Source organism: Myxocyprinus asiaticus, chromosome 26 (genome assembly GCF_019703515.2).
Source record: "Myxocyprinus asiaticus isolate MX2 ecotype Aquarium Trade chromosome 26, UBuf_Myxa_2, whole genome shotgun sequence".
Taxonomy (NCBI): domain Eukaryota; kingdom Metazoa; phylum Chordata; class Actinopteri; order Cypriniformes; family Catostomidae; genus Myxocyprinus; species Myxocyprinus asiaticus.
Window position 1 is genome coordinate 17,202,646 of NC_059369.1, and position 13,690 is coordinate 17,216,335.

At 40.7% G+C, this 13,690-nt stretch overlaps 1 protein-coding gene across 4 annotated transcripts in view; it reads left to right on the plus strand.

The window, feature by feature from the left end:
• LOC127417260 (1-phosphatidylinositol 4,5-bisphosphate phosphodiesterase gamma-2-like) overlaps nucleotides 1–11,607 on the plus strand; it is a 57,962-nt gene extending 46,355 nt beyond the window's left edge. For 3 of the 4 annotated variants that reach the window (XM_051657140.1, XM_051657137.1, XM_051657139.1), the window contains 8 exons: nucleotides 2,343–2,463; nucleotides 2,947–3,150; nucleotides 3,370–3,509; nucleotides 3,816–3,927; nucleotides 8,322–8,501; nucleotides 8,619–8,707; nucleotides 9,182–9,351; nucleotides 9,434–11,607. In XM_051657140.1, coding sequence (XP_051513100.1) covers nucleotides 2,343–2,463; nucleotides 2,947–3,150; nucleotides 3,370–3,509; nucleotides 3,816–3,927; nucleotides 8,322–8,501; nucleotides 8,619–8,707; nucleotides 9,182–9,349 — 1,014 coding nt within the window. In that variant the 3' untranslated portion in view covers nucleotides 9,350–9,351; nucleotides 9,434–11,607. Of the gene's footprint in view, nucleotides 1–2,342; nucleotides 2,464–2,946; nucleotides 3,151–3,369; nucleotides 3,510–3,815; nucleotides 3,928–8,321; nucleotides 8,502–8,618; nucleotides 8,708–9,181 lie in introns of all 4 variants that reach the window. The other variant, XM_051657138.1, reaches the window with a different exon arrangement.
• Nucleotides 11,608–13,690: the final 2,083 nt, after the last annotated feature.

A 13,690-nucleotide genomic window follows, 5' to 3' on the forward strand; every position in this document is an offset into this window, starting at 1 on the left:
GTTGTGAGGGTTACTTTTCAAATGTATTCCACTACAGATTACAGAATACATGCTGTAAAATGTAATTTGTAATGTATTTCGTTAGATTACTCAAGGTCAGTAACTTATTCTAAATACTTTGGATTACTTCTTCAGCACTGGTAGATTTTTTCACTTGTTTTGACTGTAAAAACTCTGCCAGTACAGTAAGACAAAATACACGTTAAAAATACATTCTCTGAAAAACCTAAATATCTTATGCAGTGTAGTTTCTAAAACAAGATAAATCAAATTGATCTTGTTTTAAGGATTTTTAGATATTTTTACAGGAAAACAATACAAAAATGATTATCAAGAATACGATGTTTGCCCTAATATCACAGGTCTTACTAGAAAAAAAGAAATTATGATCTAACGTGAATTTTCTTGATAAAAAAATATGATCGTGCCTGGTAACGTGCATGTAAAATGGCTAGAAATAGCATTTTAACTTAGCGTAAAGCTGACAATTTACACAAGGTTTATTTCTATTTCTTGTGCTCCAAACTTACTTCAAACTTATTTCTCTGTCTGCTCGTATGAATGTAACACATCATAAGAAAGTGTTTCACCGCTGTTCAAATGCACTTTGGATCACATCATTTATATGTATAAATGTTTTCCATCTGAAAGGACTAAATATTAAATGAAACAAATGACAATAAAATGCAAAGTAATCTCTTCAGTAATCAAAATACTTTTTGAATGTAACTGTATTCTAATTACCAATGATTTAAATTGTAACTGTAGTGGAATACAGTTACTTATATTTTGTATTTTAAATACATAATCACGTTACATGTATTCCATTACTCCCCAACCCAGACCTTGACTTTGTTGTCCTTAAGCCATTTTGCCACAACTTTGGAGGTATGCTTGGGGTCACAGTCCATTTGGAAGACCCATTTGCGACTGAGCTTTAACTTCCTGGCTGAAGTCTTGAGATGTTGCTTCAATAAATCCACATAATTTTCCTTCCTCGTGATGCCATCTATTTTGTGAAGTGCTCCAGTCCCTCCTGCAGCAAAGCACCTCCACAACATGATGCTGCCACCCCCATGCTTCACGGCTGGGATGGTGTTCTTCGGCTTGCAAGCTTCACCCTTTTTCCTCCAAACATAACGATGGTCATTATGGTCATTTTTGTTTCATTAGACCAGAGGACATTTCTCCAAAAAGTAAGATCTTTGTCCCCATGTGCACTTGCAAACTGTAGTCTGGCTTTTTTATGGTAGTTTTGGAGAATTGTGGCTTCTTCCTTGCTGAGCATCCTTTCAGGTTATGTCGATACAGGACTCATTTTACTGTGGATGTAGATACTTGTCTACCTGCTTTCTCCAGCATCTTCACAAGGTCCTTTGCTGTTGTTCTGGGATTGATTTGCACTTTTTGCACCAAACTACATTCATCTCTAGGAGACAGAATGCGTCTCCTTCCTGAGTGGTATGATGGCTGCGTGGTCTAGTGGAGTTTATACTTGTGTACTATTGTTGTACAGATGAACGTGGTACCTTCAGGCATTTGGAAATTGCTCCCAAGGATGAACCAGACTTGTGGAGGTCCACAGTTTTTTTTTATGAGGTCTTGGCTGATTTCTTTTGATTTTCCCATGATGTCAAGCAAAGAGGCACTGAGTTTGAAGCTAGGCCTTAAAATAAATCCACAGGTACACCTCCAATTCAGTACACCTCCTATCGGAAGCTAATTGGCTATTTGTCTAAAGTCTTGACATAATTTTCTGGAATTTTCCAAGCTGCTTAAAGGCACAGTTAACTTAGTGTATGTAAACTTCTGACCCACTGGAATTGTGATATAGTCAATTAAAAGTGAAACTATCCATCTGTAAACAGTTGTTGGAAAAATTACTCATGTCATGCACAAATTAGATGTCCTAAAAGACTTTTAGGTTTTAATGACTTCAACCTAAGTGTATGTAAACTTCTGACTTAAACAGTAGGTAGAATACCCAGTGTGTTCCACTCTGCAGGGCACTATGGGGCCAGTGAAACATACTCTGACTAAACCCTTTTGTAATGCCTTTAAATCCCCACTGCTATGATCCTGTCTCAGTACTTCCAGACATTTCAGAATAAAACAACATGTATGGTGTCATAAGGGCACAAAACATGATGCAATCATGTTTTGTTTTTTTTGTTGTTGTTTTTTTTAAACATGCCCTGTAAATACAGTATTGTTTGACTTTAACCAGACAGATTCCGGGGGTGTTTAAATACTGGGTGTAGGCCAGACCTAAAGAGGAGTTAGGCAGGAGCTATAATGTAAGGCTGAAGTTTATAAATGTTTATAAAACATTCCCATTACAGAAAAAAAAACAGGAGGAGGTTGAGAGCAAAGAGGTGGTGGCCAGTGAGATGTCAGATTTAGTGGTTTACTGCCAGCCTCGTAGCAAAGATAAGGACCGCTTTGGTACAGTCACAGGCACAGGTAAAATTGTATGATTAATTAAATAAGCATGTATACATATTTACACATATAAGATTACACACAGTGTCCCCAATGAGTATTTGGACACTTAAGCCACTTCAGAATTAAGATAATAAATTATTAAAGATGAAGTGTTATAATACTTTCATATAGGAACCTTTTCTCAAAAACTATAAACACAGTTTCTCTGTGGCGCTATGTTTTGAGAATCCTGTCCATTCTGACACAACAACATTGACCAATGAAGTGAGTTTTGGGCAGGACTATCTGTTTGTTCAGTCAACAACAGATGGGAGACGTATTCAGAAAGCTTGTTTTTAAACAGTTTATTTTGGCAATTCCGTTCAACAGTTTTGTGTTGCGTAGTATCCAAATGCTTTTTGGGGCAACTGTATATATCATATAAATTATAACTTTATGATAAGGAAAACTGTTTCTGTGGAACTCAGTGATGTCTAAACAATTCTCTCTCTTGTATTTCAGACAATTATACCTACAAGGAGGTCCGCTCCTTCATAGAGAATAAGGTACCCAGCAAAAGCAAGTCAAAAGATTTTATGATGTATAACCGCAAGGCACTGAGCCGCATCTACCCTAAAGGCCAACGGGTGGATTCCTCCAACTATGACCCGTATCCTCTGTGGATGTGTGGCTGCCACATGGTGGCACTTAACTTTCAAACTGCAGGTAATTTGAAGTGTCCAGGAGTAAACAAGGAGGAGAGGAAATTACACAGTGAAAGCTAAGGTTTTGTTTGAGGGAAAGTTAAAAATTAGGAGGAAGTGTGAAAGATATAAAATATAATGAATAATGTTAGATGATACTGTACTATTAAAATAAGACAAGGAAATAACAGGCTCAAAAATGAACTAGCCTTTTAAATCCTTTGGGCACTTCTCTCCTTAGATAAGTACACTCAACTGAACAGCGCCCTCTTCAGTCTGAACGGAGGCACAGGATATGTGCTCCAGCCTGAACTGATGCGGTCAGATATTTATGACCCTTATCAGGAGAAGAAGAATGTCAAATATACCATCACCATTAGAGTAAGACAGAATCTACATTCCTGATTCACACAAAAGAACATTCAGTTAGTCAAAGTTTGAGGACTGAATGGCTGCTGCTTCATTTTTAAGTGGAAATTCAATTCTGATTGTTCAGTGTTTAGCTTAACATGGAAAATCCACTTCTAAACATTTTCTAACATACCTAAATTAATTTTACATTTTTTCAAAAACAGCACTGTAAATTGTTTTCATCAGTACTGAGAGTAATGAATATAAAATTGTCTAAGTATAATGAATCTTAACGCTTCTAATGTTTTAAAATATAAATGATTATTTTTTGCTCAGGTGATAGCAGCACGACATCTACCCAAACCTGGTCGCAGCATTGCCAGCCCCTTTGTGGAAATTGAACTGTGTGGCCAGACAGATGACAACAAATTCAAGACTATTGTTTGCCGTAAGACGTGGCTTCTGGACTAAATTGTTTTTGAACCTTTAATTCTTAAATTAGGAATCGTATTTTAACCAGATAAAATAGTTAGTCGGCATGAAACGGAAATTGCAACCGACTTTTCTTCTATTTTGTGAAGTATTTCTATAGTAAAACTGCTTATCGAACAAGAAACAAATGTAGGGTGGGGACTTGATTTTATGCATTTGATTATGCTGTTGATTGGGTTGTAAAAAGTGTCCTTTCCACAATGTCCCACTGACTTGAGAACCGAAAAGATGATTTAACTGACAACATTAATCCATAACCAGTACACAAACGCGCACAGCACATCGCAGACTTTGCTTACGACAAGTCTGGAACTGTTGTGCAAGTCCAATGCAACAAGCGATTAAAGATCGCAACATTTTAACAATATAAAGGAGAAAAAAGAACACTTACTCGTGCTGTACATTCCAAGATTCCTGCATTAAAAATATGAATGAAGTCCTATCTCATAGCCTGACAACACCACAGTGACTGCTCGGATCTCGGCCTGTCTGGCAGACATCTCTGCTCGGATGAAGGAACACCACCTTCAACTTAACCTAGTGAAGACTGAGCTCCATGTCTTTCCAGCCAACCCTACTGTTGAGTACAACATAACCATTCAGCTGGGTTCATCTACAATAACACCATCCAAACGCTCAGAAACCTAGGAGTGACAATCAACAACCAACTCAAATTCACAGATCACATCTAAAAACAGTCCAATCATGTACATTTGCACTGTACAAAATTAGGAAGATAAGACCCTTCCTCTTTGAACATGCCACACAACTCCTTGTTCAGTCTCTTGTCACATCAAGACTAGATTACTGTAATACTTACTTAGCCGGCCTTCCTGCATGTGCAATTAGGCCTCTGCAAATGATTCAGAATGCAGCAGCACAGCTGGTCTTCAACGAACCCAAGAGAGCCCATGTTACACCCCTCCTTTTCGCAAAACACTGGCTGCCGGTTACTGCATGTATCAAGTTCAAGGCTCTGATGGCATACAGAAAAGTCACTGGGTCTGCACCATCTTACGTACAAGCATTTCTGCAGAGCTACGTTCCCACCAGAAGGCTGTGGTCTGCAAATGAGTGGCATCTTCTGGTACCAACACAAATAGGCACCAAATCACTTTCTCAGACTTTCAGCTTCACTGTACTTCGATGGTGGAATGACCTCCCCAACTCCATCCGGTCACTGGACTCAAGACGGCGCCAAGTATGGCTGCTGCGTTGCGAGCTCTGACACAACATTGTAGTGTTTTGTTTGTTTTGTTTACAGTTCTTATGTTTTTTGTATTGGATGTTGTCTGCCTTATTATCTACGACAGACAAACACTTTTGGACATTGGTTCTGCAATTACACACCATAAACCGGACTTCAAATTCCTCAATGTTCCGGTCCGCCTCTGATGACGACACGCTGATAGCGTAATGTGTTTCATCAGAAAGTGCGTAGAGAACGTCGTTCCGACCAGAACAATACGGATCTACCCGAACCAGAAACCTTGGATCAATAGCGATGTTCACGTGGCGCTTGATGCGCGGACCTCCGCTTTTAATTCCGGGAATACGGAGGAGCATAAACAAGCCAGTTATGCCCTCCGAAAAACTATCAGAACAGCAAAACGTCAGTACAGGAACAAAAGATTGAAGAACAGTTTAATGCCACCAACTCTAGAAGCATGTGGCAGGGAATTAACATCATCACAGACTTTAAAGGGAATAAAAACTCCGCCATGAACACCGCTGCCCCTCTCCTGGATGAGCTAAATATTTTTATGCTCGTTTTGAGGGAAATAACACCGCCCTCGCGGAGAGAGTTCTCACGGCCAAAGCTACAGAGGTTAGTTCACTCTCCGTCTCTGTAGCGGATGTAACCCGATCCTTCCGACGGGTGAATATTCGCAAAGCCGCGGGTCCAGACGGCATTCCGGGCCGCGTCATCAGAGCATGCGCGAACCGACTGGCTGGTGTTTTTACGGACATTTTCAACCTTTCCCTCTCTTTGTCTGTAGTCCCCACATGCTTTAAAATGTCCACCAATGTGCCTGTTCCAAAGCAATCCAAAATCACTTGCTTAAATGACTGGTGTCCTGTTGCTCTGACCCCCATCATCAGCAAATGCTTTGAGAGGCTAATCAGAGATTACATCTGCTCTGTGCTGCCTCCCTCACTAGACCCATTGCAGTTTGCTTACCATAACAACCGCTCCACTGATGATGCCATTGCATCTACAACACACACTGCTCTCTCCCACCTGGAAAAAAAGAACACTTATGTGAGAATGTTGTTTGTAGACTACAGCTCAGCATTCAACACCATAGTGCCCTCCAAGCTTGATGAGAAACTCGGGGCTCTGGGCTTAAACAGCTCGCTGTGCAGCTGGATCCTGGACTTCCTGTCAAGCAGATGCCAGGTGGTTAGAATGGGCAGCAACATCTCCTCATCACTGACCCTCAACACTGGAACCCCGCAGGGCTGTGTTCTCAGCCCACTCCTGTATTGCCTGTACACACATGACTGTGTGGCAACACACAGCTCCAATGCCATCATTAAGTTTGCTGATGATACGACAGTGGTAGGTCTGATCACTGACAATGATGAAACAGCCTACAGAGAGGAGGTGCACACTCTGACACACTGGTGTCAGGAGCACAACCTCTCCCTCAACATCAGTAAGACAAAGGAGCTTGTGGTGGACTTCAGGAGAAGAGATAGAGAACACAGTCCCATCACCATCAATGGAGCACCGGTGGAGAGAGTCAGCAGCTTCAAGTTCCTGGGTGTCCACATCACTGAGGAACTAACATGGTCCATCCACACTGAAGCCGTTGCGAAGAAGGCTCATCAGCGCCTCTTCTTCCTGAGACAGCTGAGGAAGTTTGGAATGAACCGCCACATCCTCACATGGTTCCACACCTGCACTGTAGAGAGCATCCTGACTGGCTGCATCTCCGACCTGGTACGGCAATAGCACCACCCACAACCGCAAAGCACTGCAAAGGGTGGTGCGAACTGCCAGACACATCATCGGAGGTGAGCTTCCCTCCCTCCAGGACATATATACCAGGCGGTGTGTGAAAAAAGCTCAGAGGATTATCAGAGACTCCAGCCACCCGAGCCATGGGCTGCTCTCACTGCTACCATCAGGCAGGCGGTATCACAGCATCAGGACCCACACCAGCCGACTTCATGATAGCTTCTTCCCCCAAGCAATCAGACTTTTGAACTCTTGATCTCCCATGATCAAAATACATCAGCACTGCACTTTATTACTCTTATATCTCACACCGGACTGTCATAAATTATATTATTACTATAATATATTCTCTCTTAACAACACACTGGCAACTTACTATCAACTGACAGCCTGAATGTCAATACAGTACAATACAACCTACTGTACATTCTATATATACTATATATACTTTTTTTATTGTATAATGTGTATTCTATATTGTGTGTATTGTATACTGTACATTGTATGTTATTATTTGTATATTGTGTTGTGTGTAATTATGTGTATATTAGATTTTAAATTGTGTTGTAAATCTGATGTTTATTATAGATTGGTATATGTCTCATCACTGTCACGACTACTATGTTGCTCGGAACTGCACCCAAGAATTTCACTCAATATTGAACTTGTGTATATGGTTGTGACAATAAAAGTGATTTGATTTGATTTGAAGCAGACTCTCCTTTGGTCTTCACAAAACAGCTAAAGACATACATTTTTCATGAGCACTTTACCCTACACTCATAATGATAATTGTATTGCACTCTTATCTCTGTCTTGGCTAGTACTTTTCTAATACTAGTGAAAGTTTATAATGCAGAACTTTTAGTGTTATGGCCTCCTTGGGATGAATCGCTTATGTTGTGTCCTAGACGCATCCAACTTGCGTTGTATTCAGTAGAGATCACCTCAGGAGCATTCAGACGTGAAATGTCTTGAACACAACCGCAAATTTCGTAATTATTCCTCGTTTGAAATGTAAGTTCAAGCCAGCGGGCCCGTAACCAAGGTAGTTTGGGGTAGGGAACAGGATTTTTGGAGAGTATCAGACGAAAATACATCAAAAGTTTTTCATAAAATAGCAAATATGCATGGATGAATAATTCACAATAAGACCAGTAACATGCATGAATAAAAAAATTAATAGGGTACATTTTGATTTCATGCCAACTTTAAAAATAGATACCTAATAAGAAAAGAGGAAAACACGGTTCCTCATTGCCAAATTATTGACTTGTTAATGAAAGTTATAGTGTTAATGAAATAGATTATTTTTATTACTTTATATGCATTAATCTTATAGATTGTAGCAAATTAAGAAGAGTTTGGTTTGCCTGTATCCACAGATGATAATGGTCTGAACCCTGTGTGGCTTGGGCCGCACCATCAGCCTTCAGAGACAGTTACTTTCAACGTGTATGAGCCAGACCTCACCTTTTTACGCTTCGTGGTCTTTGAGGAGGACATGTTCTCTGACCCCAATTTCCTGGCCCAGGCAACTTACCCTGTGAAAGGTGTTCGTACAGGTAATTCTGTCAGCTCACAAAAAAATGCACTGCAAAATGAACCGATTTTCGAAACACTATGCAACAAAATACAAATTGGTGTTTGAGCACAAAGAACTGAGCTTGTTGCTTTCACAGGTTATCGGTCTGTCCCTTTGAAGAACGGGTTCAGTGAAAACCTGGAGCTTGCATCTCTTCTGGTGTATGTTGATATACAGCAGGTGGAGGTAAGAAACATCTTATTAAAATCTTTTTATCCCCATGCGACTATTAAAGCAGGCATGATCGGTATAGAATCTATACTATAGCTAATATTTTGTTTTAGAAAATAAAATAAAATTAAGCTTTAAAACTGAAGTGTGTAATTTTTGCGCCACTAGGGTCACCAAATGGAATAGGAAAAATAGTGATTGATCTTCCATTGGTTGGACAAACAGTTCGTCCCATCCCAAATGTATGCCATTGGGTGTTCCAATGTTGTTGTGCTGGGCAAGTCGCAAAGTTTTGATAGTGCCACAGAGCCACAGTGTTTATACTTTTAGCGGAAATCACTCTACAAAATAGCTGACTTATTTGTCTCTGCATTTTACGCTGGGATTGAATAAAGTATTTTAAAATTGAAAAAATTCCACACTTCAGCTTTAATAAATAACATGTTAATTTAATGTAAATCCCCTGTTACATCTGACTTGCTTCTTTAGAAAGCACAGGAAGAGCTCTACTGCTCCTCAAAGCAACTGCAAAAGAAGCAGGCAGAGTTAAGCGGCGAATTCTGCCTTTACGACACTCACTCCAACCTGCAGCGTGCCACAGCCCCTCATCGCCGTGACGACCTCTCGCAGGAGTTCACATACACTGAGAAAAAGTGAATGTACGAAGTTGTTTGTTCATTTATAGATGCATCACACTTTCAGTGATGATATTCATATCTGTCCATCAATCTCTCTCTGCAGGATAAATAAACAGCAAAAAATAAACAACAGCAAGTTCTACTCATGAGGAAAAAAAACTGTTGAATGTCTAGCTCCCTCCCTCCCTGATTGTAATGTTCTTAAGAGTCTCTTCCTCTCAGCTCTGCTGCTCTATTACTGCTGGTGTCCTAACAGGCCACAAAGATGGGACACTGCAGCCAACTCACTTTTGTACACAAACAGGAATAAATCAGTGAAGTCTCTTTGGAAGTCATAAAATGTCAGCTAAATGATCGATCTGACTTCCAAGAGCGGTAAACCTCTTTAAATTGGGTTAAAACTGGATGAAGGATTTTTGTGTTAACTGTGAAACTGTTAATCAACTGTCTTAATCAGATTGTATCATTTCTCATTCATGTACAGTTGTGCTCAAAAGTTTGCATACCCTTGGAGAACTGGTAATACATGTACCATTTTTAAAGAAAACATGAGTGAGCAGGCAAAACACATTTCTTTTATTTCTTATGGGATTCATATTCAACTGTAGGTTATAACAGAATGGCACAATCATAAAACAAAACATGGCAACAATGAAAAAAATGAAATGACCCCTGTTCAAAAGTCTGCATACCCTTAGTTCTTAATATGGTGTATTGCCTCCTTTAGCATCAATAACAGCATGCAGTCTTTTGTAATAGTTGTCTATGAGGCCCCAAATTCTTGCAGGTGGTATAGCTGCCCATTCGTCTTGGCAAAATACCTCCAGGTCATGCAAAGTCTTTGGTCGTCTTGCATGAACTGCACGTTTGAGATCTCCCCAGAGTGGCTCATTGATATTAAGGTCAGGAGACTGTGATGGCCACTCCAGAACCTTCACCTTTTTCTGCTGTAACCACTGGAGAGTCAACTTGGCCTTGTGCTTAGGGTCATTGTCGTGCTGGAAAGTCCAAGAGCGTCCCAAGCGCAGTTTTCGTGAAGAAGAATGCAAATTGTCTGCCGGTATTTTCTGATAACATGCTACATACATCTTGCCATCAATTTTCACAAGATTCCCCGTGCCTTTAGAGCTCACACACCCCCAAAACATCAGTGAGCCACCACCATGCTTCACAGTGGGGATGGTATTCTTTTCACTATAGGCCTTGTTGACCCCTCTCCATACATAGCGCTTACGGTTGTGACCATAAAGCTCTATTCTGGTCTCATCACTCCAAAATACAGTGTGCCAGAAGCTGTGAGGCGTGTCAAGGTGTTGTCGGGCATATTGTAACCGGGCTTTTTTGTGGCATTTACGTAGTAAAGGCTTCTTTCTGGCAACTCGACCATGCAGCTCATTTTTGTTCAAGTATCGTCGTATTGTGTTCCTTGAAACAACCACACCATCTTTTTCCAGAGCAGCCTGTATTTCTCCTGAGGTTACCTGTGGGTTTTTCTTTGTATCCTGAACAATTCTTCTGGCAGTTATGGCTGAAATCTTTCTTGTTCTACCTGACCTTGGCTTGGTATCTAGAGATCCCGGAATTTTCCACTTCTTAATAAGTGATTGAACAGTATTGACTGGCATTTTCAAGGCTTTGGATATCTTTTTATATCCTTTTCCATCTTTATAAAGTTCCATTACCTTGTTACGCAGGTCTTTTGACAGTTCTTTTCTGCTCCCCATGGCTCAGTATCTAGCCTGCTCAGTGCATCCACGTGAGAGCTAACAAACTCATTGACTATTTATACACAGGCACTAATTGCAATTTAAAAAGCCACAGGTGTGGGAAATTAACCTTTAATTGTCATTTAAACCTGTGTGTGTCACCTTGTGTGTCTGTAACAAGGCCAAACATTCAAGGGTATTTAAACTTTTGATCAGGGCCATTTGGGTGATTTCTGTTATCATTATGGTTTAAAAAGGAGCCAAACAAATATGTGATAATAAATGGCTTCATATGATCACTATCCTTAAATAAAAGACAGTTTTTATGCATGATCAGTTATATTTTCAAAATCAATGCCAGTATTTCACAATTTCTGCCAGTGTATGCAAACATTTGAGCACAACTGTATTTGAAACTGTATTAGACTCTTCATTACTGTCCTTTTGAAAATAAGGAATTCGTTATTGAAATAACATAAGCAAGGCATGTTATTTATTTAGTTTCTTTTCTTGTTTCTTGTTTTCATTGGTTTGGTCAGATATTAACATAATAAAACAGAAGGTAAAGGTGCTGCTCTGTAGACTTCAGTGAAAATGGTTGAATTACAATAAAAAAAAAAAGTTTACAGTAGTCTATAAAGGAAATGACAAGCATGAGTCAGTTTCTGATATAATGATGTCACCCTTACTTTTATATTAATATACATATAGCATAAAACATATTTCATGTCATAGCTGTAACTTGTTTTTGTTCTAGCCATGCCAAAATTCTGGTATTTCAGCATTATGGACACGCCATCATTCTGGTTAGTCTTGTCGGATCCTATCCACTAATCAAGGGAAGGTTAAATTAAGAGAATTCACATTTACAAAAAATGACTGCACTGCCCAGCTTCTTGAGGCTGAATAAAATACTTAATACAAGGAGTAGGGTTTATCATACAAATAGTTACTAGGCTAGTCTACATAATATATACAGTAATTCACTGGAGCACAAAAGTTTTTATGAGTCAGGGAGCACTATAGTCTCTTGTAGGGGAAGGATGGAATGATGCATAGGACACTCAAAGGAGATGTAATTTGATTGATAACTAAAATAAGAAAAATAGCTTTAAGGGAAGACTAAAAATCTCAGAAATTAAAGTGCACAAGAGGAAAGCCCCTGGACATTAAGGAAAAAGTATTACAAGGAAGCAAGTACAGGAGTACTGAAATTCCACTGAAGCAAAGGCAACGAACTTTAACAAGGAACAAATTTGGAACAAATATCACCCTCTGCATATGATTCAAGTTAAGCATAACATACAAAGCACAAACAACGAAGGTCATCATTCCTCTAAGCCAGAGTTTAAGCCATAAATGTTGGTTCACGATGTGCTTTAAAGGGGTCATTTCAATTTTTCTTTGGTATTTTGATATATAAGAGGTCATTGTACTATAAAAACTTACCGTCATGATTACTTGTGTAACTTCCGTTCCCTGATGGAGGGAACGAGATGTTGTGTCGATGTAGTGACACTAGGGGTCACTCTTGGGAGCCCAAGACACCTCTGGTGTTTGATAAAAGGCCAATGAAAATTGGCGAGTGGTATTTGCATGCCACTCCCCCGGACATACGGGTAGAAAAGGAGCTGGTATGCAACCACTCATTCAGATTTTATGCTGAGGAGCCGAGACACGGTCCGGCCATTTCAGCGGGTAGTTCAGCGTTGTGGCAGGAGGGACACAACATCTCGTTCCCTCCATCAGGGAATGGAGGTTATGCAAGTAACCATGACGTTCCCTATCTGTCACTCACTCGACGTTGTCGATGTAGTGACACTAGGGGTCCCTAAACAAAACGGCACAACTATCTGAACTGTGTTACGTGAACTGGCAGTGTGACAGGCAGACAACTGTGTGCCTTGTAGCCAGTGCACCAGGCCAACAGTAACATCCCCCAACATAGTTATGAGTGTCGAACGGCCCTTTCGGAACAAGTCGACTACCCAAAAGATAGAGACAGGCTAACCCAGTCATGGCCTCTTTTCCCCTTCTTTTTTTCCACTCCCTAAAAAACAAGGGGGATTATCCGACTGGGCTGCCAGGGGATACTTAAGTGGAAAATACGTCACATGGTCTTGCCGACCATGTGGAGAAGTCTCATGGTAGATCCTACCCAACGGGGGAGGAGTTACTACAAACATGGAGACTGTGGCAGAGGGGGCTCTGCCCAAGGAAGACGCAGTTTGCCAACAGGGAAACGAATTAGCGGAAGATATACATCGCATGGGGTTACCTTACAGGGAACTGCTACATGCGGAGCACCTACTCCAGAACAGGGCTCTTAGTTAGCATGTGTACTGGGCCGGCGGCGAGTCTCTCCGAAAACTCGGCTGCCACAGGGCTCGGAGGAAGTCAACCAGGGAACATAGTTTGTGAACACTACTGGGAATTAATGGCGCATGTCTTCAGCTCAGAGGAGGTGAAAGGCGCTATGTGCAAGTGATACACCTGGCCGCTGTGCACCAAAGCAGACAAAGAGCTGCTTAGAGATCCTAAAGCTCTGCGTGCGATCCAAATAGATGCGTAAAGAGCGCACCGGACACAGCAACGACAGGGCTGGGTCTGCTTCCTCCTGGGGCAGCGCTCGCAGGTTCACCACCTGGTCCCTA